Source organism: Artibeus jamaicensis, unplaced genomic scaffold, assembly GCF_021234435.1.
Source record: "Artibeus jamaicensis isolate MK-2021 breed Jamaican fruit bat unplaced genomic scaffold, CSHL_Jam_final contig_47, whole genome shotgun sequence".
NCBI lineage: Eukaryota > Metazoa > Chordata > Mammalia > Chiroptera > Phyllostomidae > Artibeus > Artibeus jamaicensis.
In genome coordinates, this window is record NW_026521848.1 from 1,157,229 (window position 1) to 1,179,183 (window position 21,955).

A 21,955-nucleotide genomic window follows, 5' to 3' on the forward strand; every position below is an offset into this window, starting at 1 on the left:
AGGGAGAAAAGGAGGAAACAACAGGCCAAAATGGTATTGCTTTTGCTAAACCAGTCACCAAGCCAAAACTTGGTAACTAACCTACTAATTGCAGTTTTAGCCACTCCCAGGAGTGGAATTTTAAGCCAATCAGTCGGGCTTCAGCCAATCAGTTCCTGATCTTCACTACTAAGGTAATATACCTGACAGCCGCCCCATTCCCCCCCCCCCCTTCCTTTCTTCTAAGGCAGGGTGTCCAACGTTTTGGCCTCTCTGGGCCACACTGGAAGAAGAGTTGTCTTGGGCCACATGTTAAATATACAAACGTTAACGAAAACCGATGAGCAAAAGAAAGGCCCATGCATAATTTTCATGATAATCTGCAACCACAGATAAACCAAAAATTCCTCACATAGTAACCCTAATTATGGGTTAAAAGTCTTCACATAATAACCCTAATCACTATAACAAATATAACAGGAATGAAAACGTTTAAAATAGAGAATTACCAAAATGTGAGACATACAGTGAGCAAATGCTATTGGAAAAATGGTGCCAATTGACTTGCTCCACAAAGGGTTGCCACAATCCTTAAAAAAATATTTGCGAAACACAGTAAAACAAAGCACAGTAAAATGAAGTGTACCCATAAACGTTTTATTTAAGTATAAATACAGAGACATGTACCAATACTATTTGTTAGTTTATAGTTGAATGAATTTACACAAAATGAGCACACCTGTACAGCCAGTACTCATATCAAGACACCAAACATCAGCAGCTCCCACAATCCCTGCACATGCTCTCTTTCTGCCACCCATCCCCTTGGAAAGTTATGGCTTACCTGATTTCTAACAGCACAGATTGCTTTTGTTTGTTTCAAACTCTCTTTGAACCCATACAGTGTGTATTGTATGTGTGGCTTCTTTTATTTAACGTATGTTTGCAAGATTCATGTGGTATATAGAAATAGTTCTTTCCTTTTCATTTCTGTCTGGTTTCCATTCAGAATATGCCTAAAACTGAATAGTTTCCAGTTTGGGGCTATACAGGTATTATAAATATTCTAGTATGTTTCTTTGATAAACATACGAATATGAGAGAATACACTCAAAAGTGGTATTGCTGGTCATAGGGCAGGTATGGGTTTAGCTTTAGTGGACAGTGTCAAATTATACTAACTTACACTTTCATCAGTTGTCCATTCATTTAATATTGTCTGTCTTCACATTTTTTTCCCATTCTTGGGGGTGTATGGTTGGTTGTCGCACCAGATACCATTTGTGCATTTACTTTTAGCCGGGCAATTTCTGAACCATGACCTCTGACTTCCTAAAACACTCTCAGAGGGAGGTTTGCTTTTCCTCACTTTACAGATGAGGAAACTAAGGCTAAGACAGAGAGAAAGTCACTCCCAATAAGTCACAAAGAAAAATGGTGGCTCCTCCTCAGTCCCAGCCCTACAATGGAGGAACACAAAGATTAATTAGATCTGGTCCCTGCCTTCATGGTTTAAGGTCCTAGTGTTTTTATTTCCACAAAAGAGGAAAACAAATGCTTCCTTTTTTCTTTGCTTTGACAACTCTTAGTTCCATCTTCCGGGTTTCCACCTAACACCCAAAAGTCATGGCAGATTTCTACTTGAAGCTTAGAACCTATCACTTCAAATGGAATCCATCATTTTCCTCCTTGCCCCCTGTTCTCCATCCTCCCGGTTTCCAGGCTTTAGATTCAAACCTATGTGAGAGGTTTGCCTCTAACCCCCAAACCCAGTCAGATCATCACTAAGTTCTCTCTTCCCCTCTTAGCAACGACAGATCAATGTATTCCTTTGGAATTTTTATGGGAAATAATAATAAATAACCATCCCTGAACACTGACTATGTACCTGGTTCTTTACTAAGTACTTTACCTCATGATCTCATTTGATACAACAGCCTTAGGAAGAGGATAGTAAGAGTAATCACCATTTATATAGAATCCTTACTTTATGACAGGGAATTCTAACTTAATCCCGAATTAGTGAGATTTGTAGTGGGATCTCTTGTTTTACTTCCTACTTTTTTAGGTCCTACATGAGAAACAAGGCTCAGAGAGGTTAAGTCACATGCCCAATATCACACAGCAAGTAAATGGTAGAGCTGGTATTCAGATTCAGAGCCTGAGCTCTTAACTTTATGTGATAGTATTTGGATTTGCTGATGATCTTCAACAGGTAAGCTAGTCATTCTCAAGGAAGTGGAAATCAAATCACTTAGGGAGTTTGTCATGCTGGCCCCACCTTGGCTTGAACCCAATCATGTTTACCTTCTCTCCCAACCTCCAGTTACAAACTAGCCATCTAGGTCACTTAACAGATGGGCATTTAACTATGTGGTCATCTAACCAGAGCAGGGACCAGCCCAGTTAATTAAAATTTCTCTCTCCTGGTTAAGCCCACCGATGTTTTCCTCTCAACTACACTGCCTTCTGAAAGAAGTCTTGTGCAGCTCTTGTTTTGAGTAAGGATGTTCCCAGATCTGGGTCTTCAAAGCCCTGAGTGAGGCATACAGAAGCCAGAAGACAAGTAAATTAGACAGCTGGGCTGATGGACAACCTATTCCACATCTGCAGAGAGTGGCTCAACTCCAGCCGTGATAGTCATACCAGCATGTGGGGCCATTGTTGCCACATCTGATGTTCAAGAGAAGTCAAAAATCTAGATTTTCAAGTGAAGTCTTCTAATGTTGAGAATAAATTCAAGTACCTATAAAACGCCATTCAGGCCAAACAAAACCCACCTGTGGGCTTCATACAGCAGATAGACGACCCCCAGTCTAGGAACACTGTCTCGCCAGTATTGTTATCAAAGGCCCAGGAATGAATAGCTTTACTCAGTCCCAGGTTGGAAGTGTAGGGGAGAGTTTGAGTCATTCAGAAGGTAGAAAGAGTATGAGGTAAATGCTTAAATTCAGGGAAAAGCAAATGTAAATGTCTGATTTACAATAGCTGATTGGGTCAATGAACTTTGAGCCACCCATCCCTTATGGACTACGACTGGTTTTAGTAACAAACTATAGAAATGATCCCTGAAAGTGTAGTTTTAACATGGTTTTAAAAAGTGATGTAGAGTGTTTAATGATATGCAATGTGTTCACAAAGTAAGCAATGTATAAAAGAAGAAATAGATGACAAAACAATGAAGTATAAACACTTTTTAGAAATATTTTTTTATTTTGAAATCTCAGTTACAGGGAACTTTTAAGAATGGTACATGCTTTTGTCCCAGATTCCTCAAATGTTAACACATTTGCTTCATCATTCTCTTTTTTCTATATACGGGTACCTGTATTATATGTACGTTTATGTACACATACGTACTATCATATTTTCCAAACTATAAGACCCACCCCCCCAATTTGGTAGGAAAGGAGGGTGCATCTTATAGTCTGAATGTAGCTTTACCTTTACATTGGTGAAATATTATGTTATTTATGTCATTAAATATTTTACCACATTTTTTGCTTCCAATTTTTCCCCCTATTTTCCTCCTCTAAAACCTAGGTGCGTCTTATGGTCCAAAACTACAGTAAACATATGCTAGCTAAATACAGGGTATGGCATAAATAACACTCTTTTTCATTACAAAATCTTCTTTTAAAGATTTTATTTATTTTATTTTTTAGAGAGGGAAAAAGGGAGAGAAAGAGAGGGAGAGAAATATCAATGTGTGGTTGCTTCTCACATGCCCCCTACCAGGGACCTGGCCTGCACCCCAGATATGTGCCCTAGACTGGGAATCGAATTGGCAACCCTTTGGTTTGCAGGCCAGCACTCAACTGCTGAGCCACACCAGCCAGGAATTATTACAAAATTCTTTATTACAAAATCACAAGCGTGTAATTCTGTAACATAACACTATCACACTCAAGCATACCATATGACATTTTAGGTGAAATGTTCAAGTTAAAACTATAAATTATTATGCCCATATTATTACCCCACCAATCACACTCAAGGAGGCATAATTTCTGCCAGCCCCTGTATATTTAAGAAAAAAACACTACTGGGATTTTCACTGGATTGCATTAAATCTATAAATCAATTTGGGGAGAATTGGCATCTTAACAATATTGAATCTTCCAATCCATGAATGTGGTATGTCTCTCCATTTATTTTTTTTTATTATTTTTTTCCAAATTATTTTATTTTATTTTTTATTTAAGTATATTTTATTGATTATGCTATTACAGTTTTCCTAATTTTTTCTCCTCTATATCCCCGCTCCACCTTGTACCCCTCCACCCTCCAGCATTCCGCCGTCTGAGTTCATGTCCGTGGGTTGTACATTTAAGTTCTTTGGCTTCTCTGTTTCCTATACTATTTTTAACCTCCCCCTGTCTATTTTGTACCCACCAATTATGCTTCTTATTCCCTATACCTTCTTCCCCATTCTTCCCCTTCCATACTGAAAATCCTCCATGTGATCTCCATTTCTCTGGTTCTGTTCCTGGTCTAGTTGTTTGCTTAGTTTTTGTTTTTGTTTTTTAGATCCAATTGTTGATAGTTATGAGTTTGTTGTCATTTTACTGTTCAGAGTTTTTGATCTTCTATTTCTTAGGTAAGTCTAAGAAAGTCTACTTTAACATTTCATATAATGTTATGAAGGGCTGGGTAATGATGAACTTCTTTAACTTTACCTTACCTGGGAAGAACTTTATCTGCCCTTCCATTTGCAGTGATAGCTTTGCTGGATAGAGTAATCTTGGATATAGGTCCTTGCCTATCATGATTTTGAATACTTCCTTCCAGCCCCTTCTTGCCTGTAGGGTTTCTTTTGAGAAATCAGCTGATAGTCTTATGGGAACTCCTTTGTAGGTAACTGACTCCTTTCCTCTTGCTGCTTTTACGATTCTCTCCTTATCCATAATCTTGGGTAAATTAATGATTTGCCTTGGTGTGTTCCTCTTTGAGTCTAGTTTCTTTGGGACTCTCTGGGCTTCCTGGACTTCCTGGAAGTCTATTTCCTTCACCAGATTGGGGAAATTTTTCTTCATTATTTTTTCAAATAAGTTTTCCATTTCTTGCTCTTCTTCTCCTCCTGGCATCCGTAATGACTCAGATGTTATACTGCTTAAAGTTGTCCCATAGGTTCCTAAGCCTCCTCATTTTTTTAAATTCTTGTTTTTTCATTCTGTTCCAGTTGGGTGTTTATTTCTTCCTTGCTTCTTCCTTTTGTTTCACATTGTTGATTTGAGTCTCAGTTTCCTTCTCTTCATTGTTGATGCCCTGTATATATTGCTTCATTTCACTTTGGGTAGCCTTCATTTCTTCCTTCATTTTGCAATTGAGCCCAATCAGTTCTGTGAGCATCCTGATTACCAGTGTTTTGAACTCTGCATTATCTCCTCGTCGCTTAGCAATTTTTCTGGAGTTTTCAATGGACTCTCCTGTGAGACTGGGAATTTCTCCTGCTGTTGCAACCCCTGCCATTTTATAGCTAGTTTTGAGTCTTTAGTTTCCTGTCATCCAGCCCTGCCTTGTCCGCATGGTCTGCCATCTTGCTGCACATCCTCTCTGCTCAGTTGCCTGTCTCTGGTTTCTGCCCCTCCTACTGGTCTGGGTGAATATTTCTTTAACTCCTTGATTGTCAGAGTTCCATGCAGTTTGATTTTGGGGCACTTCTGGTTGTTTATTGTTTTTAAATTGGTTGTTATCCTTCTTTTGGTCGTACAAGGAACTGAGAGCATTTCTATCTATGCCTCCATATTGGCCGGAACTCCCCCATGTACTCTAATTCTTTTTTTTTTTAAGATTTTATTTTTGGACAGAGGGGAAGGGAGGGAGAAAGAGAGGGAGAGAAACATCAGTGTGTGTTTGCCTCTTGTGCGCCCCCTCTTGGGAACCTGGCCTGCAACCCAGGCTTGTGCCTTGACTGGGAATTGAACCAGCGACCCTTTGGTTCACAGGCCAGAGCTCAATCTACTGAGCCACACCAGCCAGGGCTGTCTCTCCATTTATTTAGTTCTTCTTTGATTTCCTTATTTAGTGTTTTGTCACTTTATTAAAACAACTATAATTGGTTTAGGGAGAGAGGAAAGGGGAGGAAAGAGAGAAACATCCATGTGAGAGAGAAAAATTGATCTGTTGCCCCCCATACGTTCCCTGACTGGGGACCTTTAGGTGAATGGGATGATGTTCCGACCAACTGAGCCACCTGGCCAGGCCTCGCAAATCTTTTCAGTACCCAGTTGAATAGAAAACAACTAGATTCTGACATCTGCTTCTGCATTCAATGTGTTGTGATTGAAGTATATGAAGAAAATCTGGCCTCATACGTGTAAGTAGTTGTAATGTAGAGGTGTAGTTAAGCCTTTTCAGATAAATGTAGACCTTTTTTTTTTTTTAAGATTTATTTATTTATTTATTTATTTATTTATTTATCTTTAGAGGAGAAGGGAAGGAGAAAGGGAGAGAAACATTAATGTATGGTTGCCTTTCGTGCATCCCCTGCTGGGAACTGGCCTGCAGGGAACCGGCCTGCAACCCAGGCATGTGCCCTGACTGGGAATCGAACTGCGATTGTCTGGTTCGCAGGCCCGCACTCAATCCACTGAGCTACACCAGCCAGGGCGACCTTTTTTTTAATACTACCTGAAAACTCTACAAATTGTAGTTTCTTACACATTGGTTGCAATGTGGAGTCTGAAACCATCTCAATGAACTTTCTGCACCGTTATGCTATATTGATCTCATTCGAAAAGCTGTATTTGGAAAGCTTGTGGTGGCAGATACCAGCTTTTCCCCCTTGGAGACTCAGATTTTATCATTTGTAACAAGTTCTGTCAGTTATTTTCCTTGAAGGGACAGGGCTCACACTGTTTATTTTTGAGAAAATATTTGCCAGATACTCGTCTGTGTAACTATAGTTTTTAAACTGGTCTTTCAATGTAAACAAAGTTATATCATAAAAAGTGCTATTACAAACAGTGCTTTTTCTTGAGACAATCATCATATGTCAACATGAAGCCTATAGAAACCTTGCATCTTGTCACATAGATATTGAAATGATGTGTACTCAAGGGTAGAGATTTAATGAAATTAATAATTTTTACTGTTTCACCAAAAAACTTCTTAAGTACAACCGTTTTGTTGTTGTTTTATTGCTGTCATTTTGTTTGTTTTCTGTGAGTAACAGTGAAGAATAGAGTGAATTCTAGGATTATTTGGGTCAAGGGCTGGCAGTTTTACCCACCGACCAAACCTGAATAACATCTGAGTTTAATTTTAAAAATAATTTTCACCTCAGGGACCTTTGAAAGAGTCAGAAACATGCAGGGATTTGCATATTCTGCTTTGAGAACTAAGGTCACCTTCTAAGGACAAAGATGGGAAACCGTCTGGGGTTCTCCCACAGGAATAAGCAAACTGATCCCTGAAGGACAAGTGGGAATTCGCCAGGTAAGGGAAGGAGAAGGGCACGTCAGACTAAAAGAAGAAGCAGGTACAAGTGAGACTATGTGTGCGAGACAAGTAGGGTGAAACCAGGTGGGTTGAGATAGGAGAGGAGAGCTGGGGGCAAATTGTAGAAAGTCTCGAATGTCATCCAAAGAGCTTAAAATTTATTCTAAGGGAAAGGGACAACTATTGAAGGGTTTTAAGCAGGGAGAAGGCTTGACAAGATGTTTGTTTAGGATGATCATTCTTACTGCAATGTAGATATGAATTCAAAGGGAATAAGATCGAGGGAAAAACCCAGAAACCTGTTGCAATAATTCAGATGAGAGATGGTTGCTTGACTCCCCTGGTAAAATGGCAGTGGACTTGGAAATAAATAGATGAACTGAAAAATATAAAGGAAGTCTAAGTAATAAGATTCAGTGACTAGTTAGAAGTGGGGTTGAGAGGGAGAGAGAAGAGACGACTCTGATGCAGCTAGACTGGGCTGCTGGATGAAGGTACATCTTTCCCTGAGAAGACGCAGGGGGAGAGGCAGACTTGGAAGCAGTGTGATGACATTGTGTTAAGGCTCCTGGGAGACGTTCTAGTGGAAATGCCCCATAGTCCGCTGGATGTATGGGACCGCAGATTACTTACTGTCTGATTCCATTCATAAGACATTCCTGAAAAAACAAAACTGTAAGAACCAAGAACAGATCGTTGGCCACCAGGGGTGAGGGAGAGAGGAAGGCTGTGACTACAGAAGGAGGAAGGCAGGACCGCACGAGGGAAGTTTGGGGGATGATGGAACTGTTTTGTATCCTAATTGTGGTAGTGGTAGCAAAATCCTCACAATTTTACTGTTTTAATTTAAAAAATAAAACAGGCGAATTACTCTCGGGTTTCTGGCTTGGAGAACTGGTGCCAGTGATGACACAATTCAGTGACATTCAGAGCAAGAAAGTGACCTGGGTCGGGTGAGGGGAGATGAGGTTGGAGATATACTGAGTTCAGGCGCGTTGGAGATCTCCAACGGATGTCAAGTAGACCAACGCGCCATCTGGAACTCAAAGAAGAGCTCTGTCTGTTCTTAAACTTTCCAGAATCCTCACTTGGTGTTGAATCAAGTTCAGGGTTTTTCTCCTGAACTTGTACCTAGTTTATCAAGAGTTACCATTTTATGTTCCTTTTCACTGTTATTTACACTGGCCTGGCACCAGTAGACTTAGTCCTTCTATCAAAGCCATTATATGGTGGTAAATAATGACTACTGCTAACTTCTGTGGAGGGGGGGTGTTTGTCTTATCTACAATAATAAATATAACAAAACAAAAAGGTCATTTACAACAGTCACAGGGCATGAGTCACCTTATGGTGGTAGCCAAAGCCAGGCAAGAGTTTCAGAAGACTTTGCAAGAGCATAGAATGTAAGAAGCAGCAGTAATAGAGACTCAAAGATGAGAAATGACAGAGGATAAGACACTTGAAAGTTGTAGTCAGAGGCGTTAGGGGGAACCAGGTGTGTGTGTATGTGTGTGTGTGTGTGTGTGTGTGTGTGCTGTCAAAGAAGCCAAAGGAAGGAGATTTTATTATTTATTTATTTGTAATTTGACTTTTTTCCTTTAATTATTGTTCAAGTACAGTTTTCTGTCTTTTACTCCCATCCCAGCCCAACCCCTGCATCCCTCCCCACTTCCCTCCATTTCCACCCCCCTTAGTTGTTGTCCATGTGTCCTTTATACTAGTTCCTGTAAATCCTTCCCCCTTTTCCCCTGAAATTCCCTTCCCTCTCCCCTCTGGTCACTGTCCCCCTGTTCTCTATTTCAGTGTCTTTGTTTTTATTTTGCTTGCTTGTTTGTTTTGTTGTTTAGCTTCCTGTTAAAGGTGAGATCATACAGTATCTGTCTTTCAACACCTGGCTTATTTCACTCAGAATAATGCTTTCCAGTTCCATCCACGCTGTTGCAAAGGCTAGGGGCTGAAAGGAGATTTTAAAAAGAGGTGCTTGTGAGAGATCACACAAGTGCACACAAGTCAGATGCTTGTGTGATCTGACTTCAATTACAAGGATGTCATTGTCAACAACCATGGCTGACATAAATTCAGTGCCGTAGTGGGCTGAAGGCTAGACTGCTGAAGAATGAAGAATGTAGAAAAAAATGAATGTAGAATGTGGAAGAATATAGAAAATTGAGTCATTACATGTACATAACCCCTTCCTTTTACAATTATTATGAACATTTATTAAGTTCCATTTAATTGTTGCTGTATAAAAACATAATTATAAATACAGTGTCCCTGAGCTTATAATCTAAAATGAAGTACAATGAGAATGCTGTAAATCTACCTCAAAATTTTTGAAGCTAGAAGTGGCTATTTTGGCTAGTAAATGGGCCAAATGGCCTCTTATTTTAGGTACAATATTAATAAGACTTTCAATAATGACCCAGAGAATGTTGTATTTTTATCCAGACAGTTTCCCCAATTATATTAGGCTTGGTAAGAAGAAGTGTACTTAGAAATTTGGTAAGAACAATGAATTACTTAAAATTGCTTTGCAGAACTTTAAACAAAGAGATGCTTACTAGCCTGAGTTTTTCCACAGCTGGTAAAATCCCCATGAAAAATATTATGAACTAAATGAGGTTCGTTTGCTATTCCAGTGACCACTTTTCAATTGCTTCCCCTTTTCCCACTTGTAAGGGCTCCAAGGATAGCCTTATTAAGGAAGAAAGTCCTGTATCTGGATAAAATACTCTAAAGTATTACAGGTTCGACAAGTTGAACTTCCAGGGAATGTTAATTCACATTTTAAGAGAAGAGTGAGCACAGACAGCAGTGGGACCTCTGGCTCCCAGAGAGGCCTGGCTATGTCAGATATGTAAATGAAGCAGCTGAGTTCAGTCCATGCATCTTCAAAGTGGTTAAGAATAAAGATAAATGGTTGGTTTTCTGCTTCATAGTCCTGTTTTAGGTATTTAAGAATTTAGCATCGAGATACATACCCCTTTCAATAAACTTGACCTTGATGAAAAGGGAGTCGCATGCCTATGCCTTTTTACCTAGCAACCTTTTTTCTAACAAAATTATGCCCTTTGACCCAGCAACCTCATTTCTAGGAATGTATCATGGAGATACATTGACAAAAATACAAAATAATGGCCCTGGCCAGGTGGCTCATTTGGTTGGAGCACTGTCCCATGCACCAAAAGGTTGTGGGTTTAATTCCCAGTCAGAGCATGTATGGGAGGCAACCCACCCATGTGTGTGTGTGTCTCTCTCTCCTTTCTTCTTCTCTCTCTGAAATCAATAACATATCCTTGGGTGAGGATTTTAAAAAATACAAAATAATGGGTGCACAAGGCTACTTGTGGTAGCACTTTTCATAACAGAAAAATATTTGAAACCCAGATATCCATCAGTAGTGGACTGATTGAATAAACTCAAGGTATATTTGTACAGTGGAGTACTTTGCAACTCTGAAAAGCAGCGGAAATGATCTCTAGGTAATGCTATGGCATGATCGCCATGATAAAGTGTTAAGTAAAAAAATCAAGATGGGCCCTGGATGGTGTAGCCCAGCGGATTGAGCGCCGGCCTTCAAACCAAAGGACCGTGGTTCAATTCCTAGTCAGGGAACATGCCTGGGTTGTAAACCAGTTCCCAGCCAGGGACCCACGAGAGGCAACCATACATTGATATTTCTCTTCCTCTCTCCTCTTCTCCTCTGAAAAGATAAACAAATAAAATCTTTTAAAAAATCAAGATGGTGGATATAATATAATAATAGGCTATCTTTTTGTAAAAAAGAAGGAAAATGTCGATACAAACACTTCTGTGTGTATTTGCATATACTTTCAAAAAGAAACGATGGAAAGATGAATAAAAACCCCATTAAAATGGTTACTTATAGGGAAGAGAGGGAGCTCACGAGAGCGCTCAGGGATGGCAGCTAAACCTCCATGAAAACGCCTCACCACAAAGTTGGTGTCTTTGAAACCAGGCAAGTGTTTTATAAAATTTGTAAAAGTTAAACAAAAAGACATTTCTTCTCTTAGTGCTCAAATTACGGTTTCTAAATATAACTTGGTAATGATGGGAATCAAGTCTCTCGAGAAATGGCAGGTTCTGGATCTGGTCGGGAAATGGGGTGGGTCTGAGACATCCCGTCCTCCCGGAGTTAAGGAGGCCCCCGCTGGCCTTCGGTGGAACTGCATTTGAAATCCATGAATTCATAATGATATTAAACAAAAATGCGATGCTTGTTTACCTTCCTAGAGAACTGACTAAATCCAAACATTGAAGGACTAAAGTTGCTTTTTCTGTAATAACTGCAACACTGGATCATCAAAAAATTAATAAAGGGATGCTTCTTCATATAGTAGTGTAGCTGGTACATAGTAGTATCCAGATGTTTCTCTGTATAGTAGCTAATAAATGAAAAAGAATGATAAATTAGAAATCCCCAATTTGCAGAGCCCCTAATGAAATAATGAATCTAGGTAGGTTGCCAGATTTAGCAAATAAATTGCTTGGCACAGCCCTGGCTGGTATAGCTCAGTGGATTGAGCACAGGCCTGTGAACTGAAGGGTCGCCAGTTCGATTCCCAGTCAGGGCACATGCCTGGGTTGCAGGCCAGGTCCCCAGGTTGGGGCTTGGGAGAGGCAACCACACATTAATGTTTCTCTCCCTCTCCTTCTCCTTCCCTTGCCCTCTCTCTAAAAATAAATAAATAAAATCTTTTAAAAAATTGCATGGAACATACTCACAAAATTATACTAAAATTGTATAGGATATACTTATACTAAAAATTAATTTTGTTCATCTGAAATTCAAATTTAACTGAACACCCTGTGTTTGATATGGTAACCCTAGATTTACTTAGTGATACCAATGGATGTTAACATCACTAAAGTAGATGCAGGAGAATCATTTAATAAAATTAAATATCTATTGATGATGAAAAATAAAAATAGAAGGAAACCTCTTTAATGCAATAATGTGCACTTACAAAAATGCTGTATAGGCATCATACACAAGCGCAAAATGTTGAAGGCGTTTGCTTTGTGATCAGGAGTAAAACCAGGATGTCCCCTGCCATGCCTTGTATTCAGTGACGTATTGAGGAGACCAACGGAAAGATATAAGGGTGAGAAAGGGAGGAATTAAACTCATTGTTCTTAAACAATATGTTTGTGTATGTGGAGAATCCAAAGGAACCTATGAATAAATTATTAGGAAACTAGGTGGTGACTTCTTGTTCCAGGCAAGATGGACGAGAATCTTTTTTTTCTTACTCCTCTCCTCTAAGTCACAAAAAAACTCGGAATAGTACACAGACGTGCTCAGAGGACACTGGAAAGATGCAAAGAAGGCAAGCTGGCGAGGGACCGTAGGACTTGAAAACAACACCTCTCAACTCTGCACTCAGTGACAGGAGGTGGCCCAGGCCCAGCAACCCCCCACCCCCTGCAGCAGCAGAAGGCTCTAAAGTAGGTGCTTTTGTCCCCCATGGGTCACACCAGTACAGGAAAGTGCTCCCCGCCCCTTCATACCACTATCTCCTGCCCTTAACCTGGCAGCCCTGGATGAGCCTCCTTAAACACCTTCAGCCTCCTTTGGTGTTACCAACAGGAGTCGGATGCAAGACCCACCAGCTCTGAGGGAACAGAGCTGACAGGAATAGCACCGCAAGGGCTCCGGGAACTAAATTGTCATTGGAATCACAGCACACAAAGCTATTCCTGGCCCTGCACATTAACCTAAACAGGGTAGCTGCCTGCTAAAATGAAAGAGTTAAGTAAGATCCAGAATCTCCTCTCCTACTATCTGAAATTGTTACCAAACTCAAGGGGTTCACCACTTGGGGGGGGGTCTATTAAAAAATGAGATGTAGTTGTTACAAGGTAGTTTTATTTATTTGCAGCAAGTAAAGGAGATGAAATTCATATCCAAAGGGTGGCTTAGCCATTGCTATTACACTACATTGCTATTACATTGCTATATACACTATTTGATCAATTCCATATTGACTTACTCTTTGCTCTTGGCTACTTTCTTCCAGTTTGAGTTCCTGTCAGTTTGTCTTGTTTACAGCTACCTGTAAAAATTACTATGGTACATTTTAACATTTAGCAAGAAGTAATATTTAGGATTGCCCAGACCTTGAGACCCTTGTCTTTTCTAACAAAATTTTCAGGATATAATAAAATAATCACACGTCCTACTCAAAACCAGGGAAATCATAACCTGTATGAGAAAAGATCATCAACAGTTGCTAACACGGAGATGGATTAGATGTTGGGATTAACTGACAAAGATCTAAAGAAGCCATCATAACAATGCTTCATCAAGCAATTACAAACACCCTTGGAACAAATTTTTTCCCCTGTATTTTCTTTATGGTTTGAATCATTGGGTCACTGTTCTAATTTTCTCTTACTAGACAGCAAACCACTTCAAACTCGGTAGTATAAAGCAACACTTATTCTTCTGCTACAGATTCCATGAGTTGGGAGTTTGGACAGAACACAGTAGAACTGATTTGTCTCTGCTCCATGATGTCTGGGGCCTAACCTGGGAGTCTAAAATAGCTTGGGTCATGACATTTGTGGCACCCGGGCCCAGAGAGGACCACTGACTGGAACACCTGCAAATGGCCTCTCAGCGTAGCCTGGTCTCCCTCACGTCATGTGTTCCAAGAGGAAGTGTCCCAGGAGGAAGGATATGAAAGGAGGACCAGGCAATGTCCTTTAGGACAATGTCCTTATTCCTTCAGGAATGAAGCGCTGAGCCTTTCATGTAGAGGTCCTCTCTACCGACCGTCTTAAAGACTCAGACACTAATTTATGGTTTGCTCTGATTGTTACTTAGGGTGCAGGTATCCTGGCTTACTTTTTCTTTTACCATTGCCATAGTTTCTGTTTATAAATTTAATATCTGGAATGCCCCCTCGAAGGCTCAAAGACCATCTCAGAAGTGGTGGGCATGTCAGATTGTAAAAGCCAGACAAGAGGGGCATGCTCCGTCTTATGCGCTAACCCTCCTTCTGATTGAACCCAGGCCCAGCTGACCTGTATTCCTCAAGATTGAGAAGTGGTCAAAAGAGTGGAGGGAACTGTAACCATGCAGAAACTTAATTTTTTAAATATAACTTTCCCCCCTGTCTTTCCTTTTGATTCAAACTGGTCTCCAGCACCCGGACTTACCTACCTCTTCCTCCTTCGAGTGTCCACTCCCTTAATTATTCAGTCCTCAGGACAATGGGGCCCTGTAGCACATCAAAGAAACTTAGGAACAAAGGGTCTGTTAACCACAGAGACAGAGTTTTCAATGAAACTATAGATGACATCTAAGCCTCAGCTGTGTTTCATCTTCAGATCAAAGAAAGAGAAAAAAAGCCCTACTAAGCGAGGCCATGGCTGACATTGGGACCAGATGCACTGATCAGCTACCCCCTACTTTAGCAGCAACCAATTCACAGAGGCCACAACCCTGACCACGACCCTAACTCCCTTAGTCACCAGGATTCATGATTTTACCCCATATAGTTAACCGGTGCCCTAAGGGCCATCGGGAGCCAGGTCTTTGGGCACTACTATCTCACCTGTCACTCCAGGAATGATGTCATCTCCTCAACTAGTAGACCTTTACTTTTTTGGCCACAAAAATTTTTTAAAATTATCACTTTGTTCTTTATTTCAATGTCTCTGGTTATATTTTGCATGCTTATTTGTTTTGTCGATTAAGTTCCACTTATAATTGAGATCATATGATATTTGTCTTTCACTGCCTGGCTTATTTCACTTAGCATAATGCTTCCCAGTTTTGTCTATGCTGTCACAAAAGGTAGGAGCTCCTTCTTTCTTTCTGCTGTGTAGTGTTCCATTATGTAAATGTACCATAGTTTTTTTTTTTTTTTAAGATTTTATTTATTTATCTTTAGAGGGGAAGGGGGAAGGAGAGAGGGAGAGAAACATCAATCTATGGTTGCCTTTTGTGCGTCCCCTGCTGGGAACCGGCCTGCAACCCAGGCATGTGCCCTGACTGGGAATCGAACTGCGATCGTGTGGTTCGCAGGCCCGCGCTCAATCCACTGAGCTACACCAGCCAGGGCTGTACCATAGTTTTTTGAGAGGAGGGGTGGGAGCGGATAGGGATAACGAGAGGAAAAGGGGGAAGGGTCATCAAGGAACTTGTATAAGGGATACATGGACAAAGACAAAGTGGGTAGGTTTGAGTGCGGGGGTGAAGGGGAGTGGTGGGGGAAAAAATGAAGACAACTATATTTGAACAACAATAAAAAAGAGAGATGAAAAATAAAAAAAGACAAAACAATACAAAAAGAGTTAAATTAAATAAAGAATTCTGTTCTTTCAGTATATTTCAAGAGCTAATAGCCATGGCAATAGGCTATTAGCAATAGCGTAGCTATTGCCTATTACGTTGTACAGCACCAAACATGGAAAATTTTCATCATCACAGAAAGCTCTGTTAGACAGCAGAGGTGGACATAGAAAAGATATTCTAGAGAAAGAGGCAGTTAGAGAAAGAAGCAGCAAACTTTAACAGTGTCAAAGTGGTTATTGTAGGAAAGAGAACAAAGTAACACAGAAGAAAGCAATGTCATGGGAGCCAAGACATTACAAACTTTCTTTTTCTTTTTGTTTTATTTATTTATTCTTTAAAAAAATTGTTAGGCATTAGAAATTCTCAAGGGGCAAGTGTTCACATGAAATATTACAGAGAAGGAGCTAGAACCAAGTGACAAGTAAGAGGCCATTGAAAAGTTTAGCAAGACAGTTAGTTTGAATGCTCCTGGAAGCCAGATCGTGGGGGGTGGAAGAGAGATTGGGGGGTGCAGTACAGAGCAGAGCACACGTGGCCGGGCTCTCAGTTCCAAGGGGGATTTCCATTAGGTGAGAGAGCAGTTAGCCATTGTTATACAAGAGAAATAAAAGACATGAACCTCGGCTTGGGTCCTCAGTAAATAACTCACACAGAAAGCGGTGTTTGGATTTCAGATAAGGAGTTAGCAGATAACTTGTGGAGAAGGGTTTGCCAAGTGGCAAGAGGTGCATGGATGCTGGCGAGGTGGGCAGTGCAGGAAATGGAGCATCAAGGCTTGGGATCATCCTGCCCAGTGTGGAGGGGCCTTCACAGGGACAGGGAAGCATGAAATATTCTTGCTCCCCTGAAAAGAGGAACAAGATCAAGGTTGAACCTCAGAAAGATTCACGGCAGATCACAAAAGATGAGGGAGTTCCCCAAGAGGGTAGAGAGACCCCTGTGGAATCTGGAGCATGAAAGCATAAAGTTAGAAATTGCTGGCAAATCTGAATTTACCTGTGGAGAGTAAATTTCCTTCCCGCTGTGCCCTCAGGTTTAAAGCCTAGACAAGCCAGAGGGTTCCAGAGGGTCTCAAGTGGTATGGCCGCTGCAGATCCTGCCTGCAGAAAGAGGCCAGAAGGCTCAGACACACAGCCACCCCTTGTCTGGGCTGAGAAAGGCTGCCAGTGGTGGGATGGATGCAGCTTCTCTGACCTTCCTTCCGTAAGGAAGTACCCCCACAGGTTATCTCCGCCCCAGTTGGTGGGATTTCTGAGAACAGATGTGATGTGGAGTAAAGCAACCCCACGGGGTGCAGCATATCCCCCCACACACACCCCCTGAAAAGACTGAGAAGGTCCCTGAGGTGTCGAATCCAAAATAGACAAGCTCTCCCACCACCTCCTCACTACTCAGGACTCTGGCTGCAGAGAGCATTGACAGATTTTGAAGGGGCAAGGCTTCCCTCTGGGTCAAGGAGGGAGACCTCAAGGCTTGAAGGAGACTGGGGCACAAAATCACCCCTGAGACTTACCCTTGTGTTTGGTCTTTCTCCCCCTCTCATTTCTCTGAGTGTCTCGGATTATAAGAAAGGTATCTGATACAGATTTTGACATTTTGGTTTGCAATAGCTGCTTCCGTCTTGAAAATCCCAGCAGCCCCCTTCCCTTCTTTCCCTCAGGGACTCAGGTGACCCCTCTATCCTCCCCTAGACTTCTCAGGGACCCCTCTCCCCCAAGTTCTCGCCCCTTGTACATCCCCAGACCCTGCCTGTTTCTTGATAGCTCTGGCTTTTTATCCAGTTTCCTGTTTACTCAACTTCATTTTCCTGGTTGACTTTGGGTGCCAGTCAACTCAGTCTTTATCTCTCTCTCTGAGTATCTGTTCTGGGTAGGGGGTATCAGAACCCCCACCCAGCATGGCCACCCTGAGGTCCAGGTCTTGGTGATAAGAGAGGGGGGATCCTGGGACAGCAGCTGCTTGGTGCTGCCTAAGAGGACACCCAGGCTTTACAGCTGTTGTTTCCAAGGGAGACTCCCCAGCAAACAATGTGTCCCAAGTCAGGAGGGGGGGAGCAGGGCATGGGTCAGGCCAGCCACCACCCCTCCCCCCGGGAGGAGAAGACTCCATCTGAAAAACACCACACCATCTTTCAATGGTCTCTTCTCCCTGTGTGTGACCTAGACCCATCTCCCATCCCAGGCAGGTTCTGGGATGATGGGGGGCATAGGGTCACTCAAAATCTGCTCAGCCAGTCCCTTTCGTGGCCAGAAAACAATTCTCCAGGAAGCAGAACCCGATGTCTGCATGGACCCCAGAAACAGAGGTCTCTGTCTTTTTTTAAATATATTTTATTAATTATGCCATTACAGTTGTTCTATTCCCCCCTTCATTCCCCTCCACCCTGCACACCCCCTCCCCACCATTCCCCCTTTAGTTTATAACCATGTGCCTCAAGTTCTTTAGATTCTATATTTCCTCTACTATTCTTGCCCCCCCATCTATTTTCTATCTACTGTCTATGCTACATATTTTCTGTACCTTCTCCCCCCTTCTCCTTCTCCCACTCCCCCATTGCTAACCCTCCATGTGATCTTCATTTCTATGGTTCTGCTCCTGATCTAGCTGTCCTCTTAGTTTGCTTTTGTTTTAGGTGTGGTTCTTAATAAGTGTGAGTTTGCTGTCCTTTTACTGTTCATCTTTTTTATCTTCTTTTTCTTAGGTAAGTCTTTTTAACATTTCATATAACAAGGGCTTGGTGATGATGAACTCCTTGAACTTGATCTTATCTGAGAAGCACTTTATCTGCCCTTCCATTCTAAATGAAAGCTTTGCTGGATAGAGCAGTCTTGGTTGTAGGTCTTTGGTTTTCATGACTTGGAATACCTCTTTCCAGCCCCTTCTTGCCTGTAAGGTCTCTTTTGAGAAATCACCTGACAGTCTGATGGGAACTCCTTTGTAGGTGACTGTCCCCTTATCTCTTGCTGCTTCTAGGATTCTCTCCTTCATTTTAATCTTGGCTAATGTAATGATGATGTGCCTTGGTGTGTTCCTTCTTGGGTCCAACTTCTTTGGGACTCTCTGAGCTTCCTGGATTTCCTGGAAGTCTATTTTCTTTGCCAGATTGGGGAAGTTCTCTTTTATTATTTGTTCAAGTAAGTTTTCCACTGGTGGCTGTGCCTTTCCCCCTTCTGGTACCCCTATAATTCGGATGTTGGAACGTTTAAAGATGTCCTGGAGGTTCCTAAGCCTCTCCTCATTTTTTTTGAATTCTTGTTTCTTCATCCTTTTCTGTTTGGTCATTTTTTTCCTCCTTCTGGTCCACTCCTTTGATTTGAGTCCCAGTTTCCTTTCCATCACTATTGGTTTCCTGTGCATTTCCCTTCATTTCAATTAGTTTAGTTCCATATGTTCCTCTAATTTGTGACTAAAATCAACCAGTTCTGTGAGCATCCTGATCACCAGTGTTTTGAACTGTGCATCTGAAAGTTTAGCTATTTCTTCATCACTTAGATTTATCAGCTCGGGGGCTCTGAGTTGTTCTTGAGCCATGTTTTGATCTGTTCCTGCCTGTTACATACGAGGCTCTGAGCTTTAGTTGTTCACCAGGGCGGGGCCACCCGGTCGCTGTTTTATGACGCTGTATGTGGGGGTGGGGTCAGAGAGGGACAATGGTGGTTCTCTCTGCCGCTTCTTGTCGCTGGGGCCTGCGCGGTCTGTCTCACTACTGCTAGCTCCTTCACCAGTTTATCTGCATGTGAGTGTGTGACCACGGTCCGCCCTCACTGGGTCCGCCGCCTTGCGCCCTCAGTGGGTCCGCCCGCTTCTCCACACCTGGGATCCGCCCACGGCTGCTGGCGCACCTGGGTCCCGCGCCCGGGTCAGTCCAGTGGATCTTTCCTGCCCAACCCTGCTCTGCTGCTGGCTCTGCCCCTCTTACTGGTTTGGCTAAAGGGTTTGTTATTGTCAGACTTCTGTGTAGTTCAATTTTCTGTGGCTTGGCTGCGTTTTTGTTGCTAAAACTGTTGTTTTTAAACTTGGTTGTGTGAGAAGGCGAAGTGCTTCCACCTAGGCCTCCATCCTGGCGGAAGTCGGCCTCTGTCTTTCTTTGCACACAGCCCCCAGCCCCCAGTTTCCACACAGAGGAGCCTGTCTCTCACCTGCAGTCCTTTAGTTTACAGTGCATCAAAGATAAATAAGCCCAGTGAGGTTAGTTTTAATGATTCCATTTCACAGCCAAGGTCCCCAGGAGTCCCTATAGGACGGGGGTCGGGGAGGGTGGCGGTATTACATCTCACTCCATGGGCCTAAGTAAGGTGCTCAGATACCTCCTTGTCTCAGACACCGTATCCTACCCCCTAGTGGTGCCTAAAAACAGGATGTGGGCAGCTGGGGCCCAGGGATCAGTTTATAGGGACTGGGGAGCAGCCAGGACCCGGATGCAGGTCCTTTGCAATTGTTCCTGGCAGGAGCCGAGGGAAAAATATGCAGGCAGCTTCTGTTCAGCAAACAAGATCAAATACCATCTTCCACCCTACTCCCCAGCCCCCAAGGACCCAGGGTCTGAGGACCCTGCTCCCCAGCTGTCTCCCTCAGGGACACCACCCTCCTAGGACTGAAGTTCCCAGCACGATCCCAGGGCACAGCCACCAGCTGTTCTCATTCCCTCAGGATCCAGGCATCCAGGCTTGCCCTCCACCCTCCACACTTCACCCTTCATGGGTCTTCCGGGTCCCCATTCCTCCTGGCCCTTAGATCAGCAGCCTCCTCCAGGAAGTTGGAACTGTCTGCCTGGCATGTGGCCCAGGGTGTGGCCTGAGGAGCCAAAAAAAACTCCCTTATATAGCCCAGCCCAGGAGCTAACCCTGGAGCTCCAGGGACCTGCAGGTGAGAGAGACTGGCTTCCCTTTGCAAGTGGGACATCAGATCCCCTACTCTTGCCCCTGGCTGCAGGCCTCCTCATCCAACCCTTGGACCCAATGGGCATCCAACTCTCCATTTTTGCTCCTTTCCTGCCCTTCCCACCCCACCCCCCAGACCCGCTGGATATCCAACTACCCTTTACACACACATACACTGGCTCTTGGATCCAGCCCACCTCCGCCTTCCTGCTGCCTGGGTGGCCATTGTCCTGAGACTGGCCACTGTCCTTTCGTCCTCTCTGAGACAGTCTCTGGCAGGAGGGGAAGACCAACCTTCTATGACCTTCTCTCTTTCCCCACTGCAGACATGGGGTTCCTGCGGAGCTGGTGGACTCTCTGGGCTGGAGCAGCCCTCCTCTGGGGTAAGTAAGACCAAGATCCCATCTCTTCTCTTGTTCCCACCTGGGAACTCTGCCTGCCTTGGTCAGCACCACCTTTTGTGTTCCCTTCCACAAACCCCTCTCCCAATGTCACCCCAGGCTGGCTGCAAGGACAGAGAGGCCCCTTGGGCTCTCCAGAGGAGTGTGGTGGAATTCAGGTGGACACCTTATCCTCACATGCAAGATGCAAAAACTACTATTCCCTTGATTTTCTGCAACTCAACCAAAGTTTAGATCCTAACCCTCATTCTGCTGAGTTGATGAAAAATTTTGCTAAAGTTATTCTTGGAGGGTTTGGCACCCAGTTCTTCAGGGTTATGTCCAGGACTAGGGACTTAGGTAAAGCCGAGGGACTGGGGAAAGGGTGGGACACCAGGATGGGACACCTGGTGCCTTGGCCTCGTGGGACACTAGGATCCCTTTCAAGGCTCCCCTTATTCAGCAGACACTCCTGTGTAGCTCCCACACTGTCCCCAAGAGCCCATGACTTCTCTCCCTCTCTCCATCCCTCCCCCCCCACCTTCTCCTCTGTCTCCTGGAGAATCTCTTCCCATTTGAGGGTGTTGAAAAGTACCTACTGCTCTCTGTTTCTTGGAGACGTTTGGTCCACACTCCCACAATCCCCTCTTCCCCTTTACCCACTTCACACTGTCCCCCTCTCCCAATTCTATTAAGACAGAAATCACAAATTGGCAACTGAATCCAGCCACTCTGGGCCCCACAGTGCTTAAAGCGCTTAAATTCGGGGTTGGAAATTTCACATGGAAATTGAGACAGCCAGTTTCTCTTGAAAAATGGTAAGATCTGGCACCAGAAAAGGAAATAAGAGCCAATAAGCCATCAAAATGACAACAAGCTAAAGCTAGTAGCAACGCCCCACTTTCAGTGGTGTATGAATACTCCATTTTTACAATCACTACCCAGTC

At 43.0% G+C, this 21,955-nt stretch overlaps 1 protein-coding gene across 6 annotated transcripts in view; it reads left to right on the forward strand.

The window, feature by feature from the left end:
* The window catches only part of FCGBP (Fc gamma binding protein), an 86,525-nt gene that overhangs the window by 28,040 nt on the left and 36,530 nt on the right, over window positions 1–21,955 (forward strand). For 4 of the 6 annotated variants that reach the window (XM_037133435.2, XM_037133438.2, XM_053667508.1 and 1 more), the window contains exon 2: window positions 20,955–21,011. In XM_037133435.2, coding sequence (XP_036989330.2) covers window positions 20,957–21,011 — 55 coding nt within the window. In that variant the 5' untranslated portion in view covers window positions 20,955–20,956. Of the gene's footprint in view, window positions 1–20,950; window positions 21,012–21,955 lie in introns of all 6 variants that reach the window. The other 2 variants (XM_053667509.1, XM_053667511.1) reach the window with 1 other exon arrangement.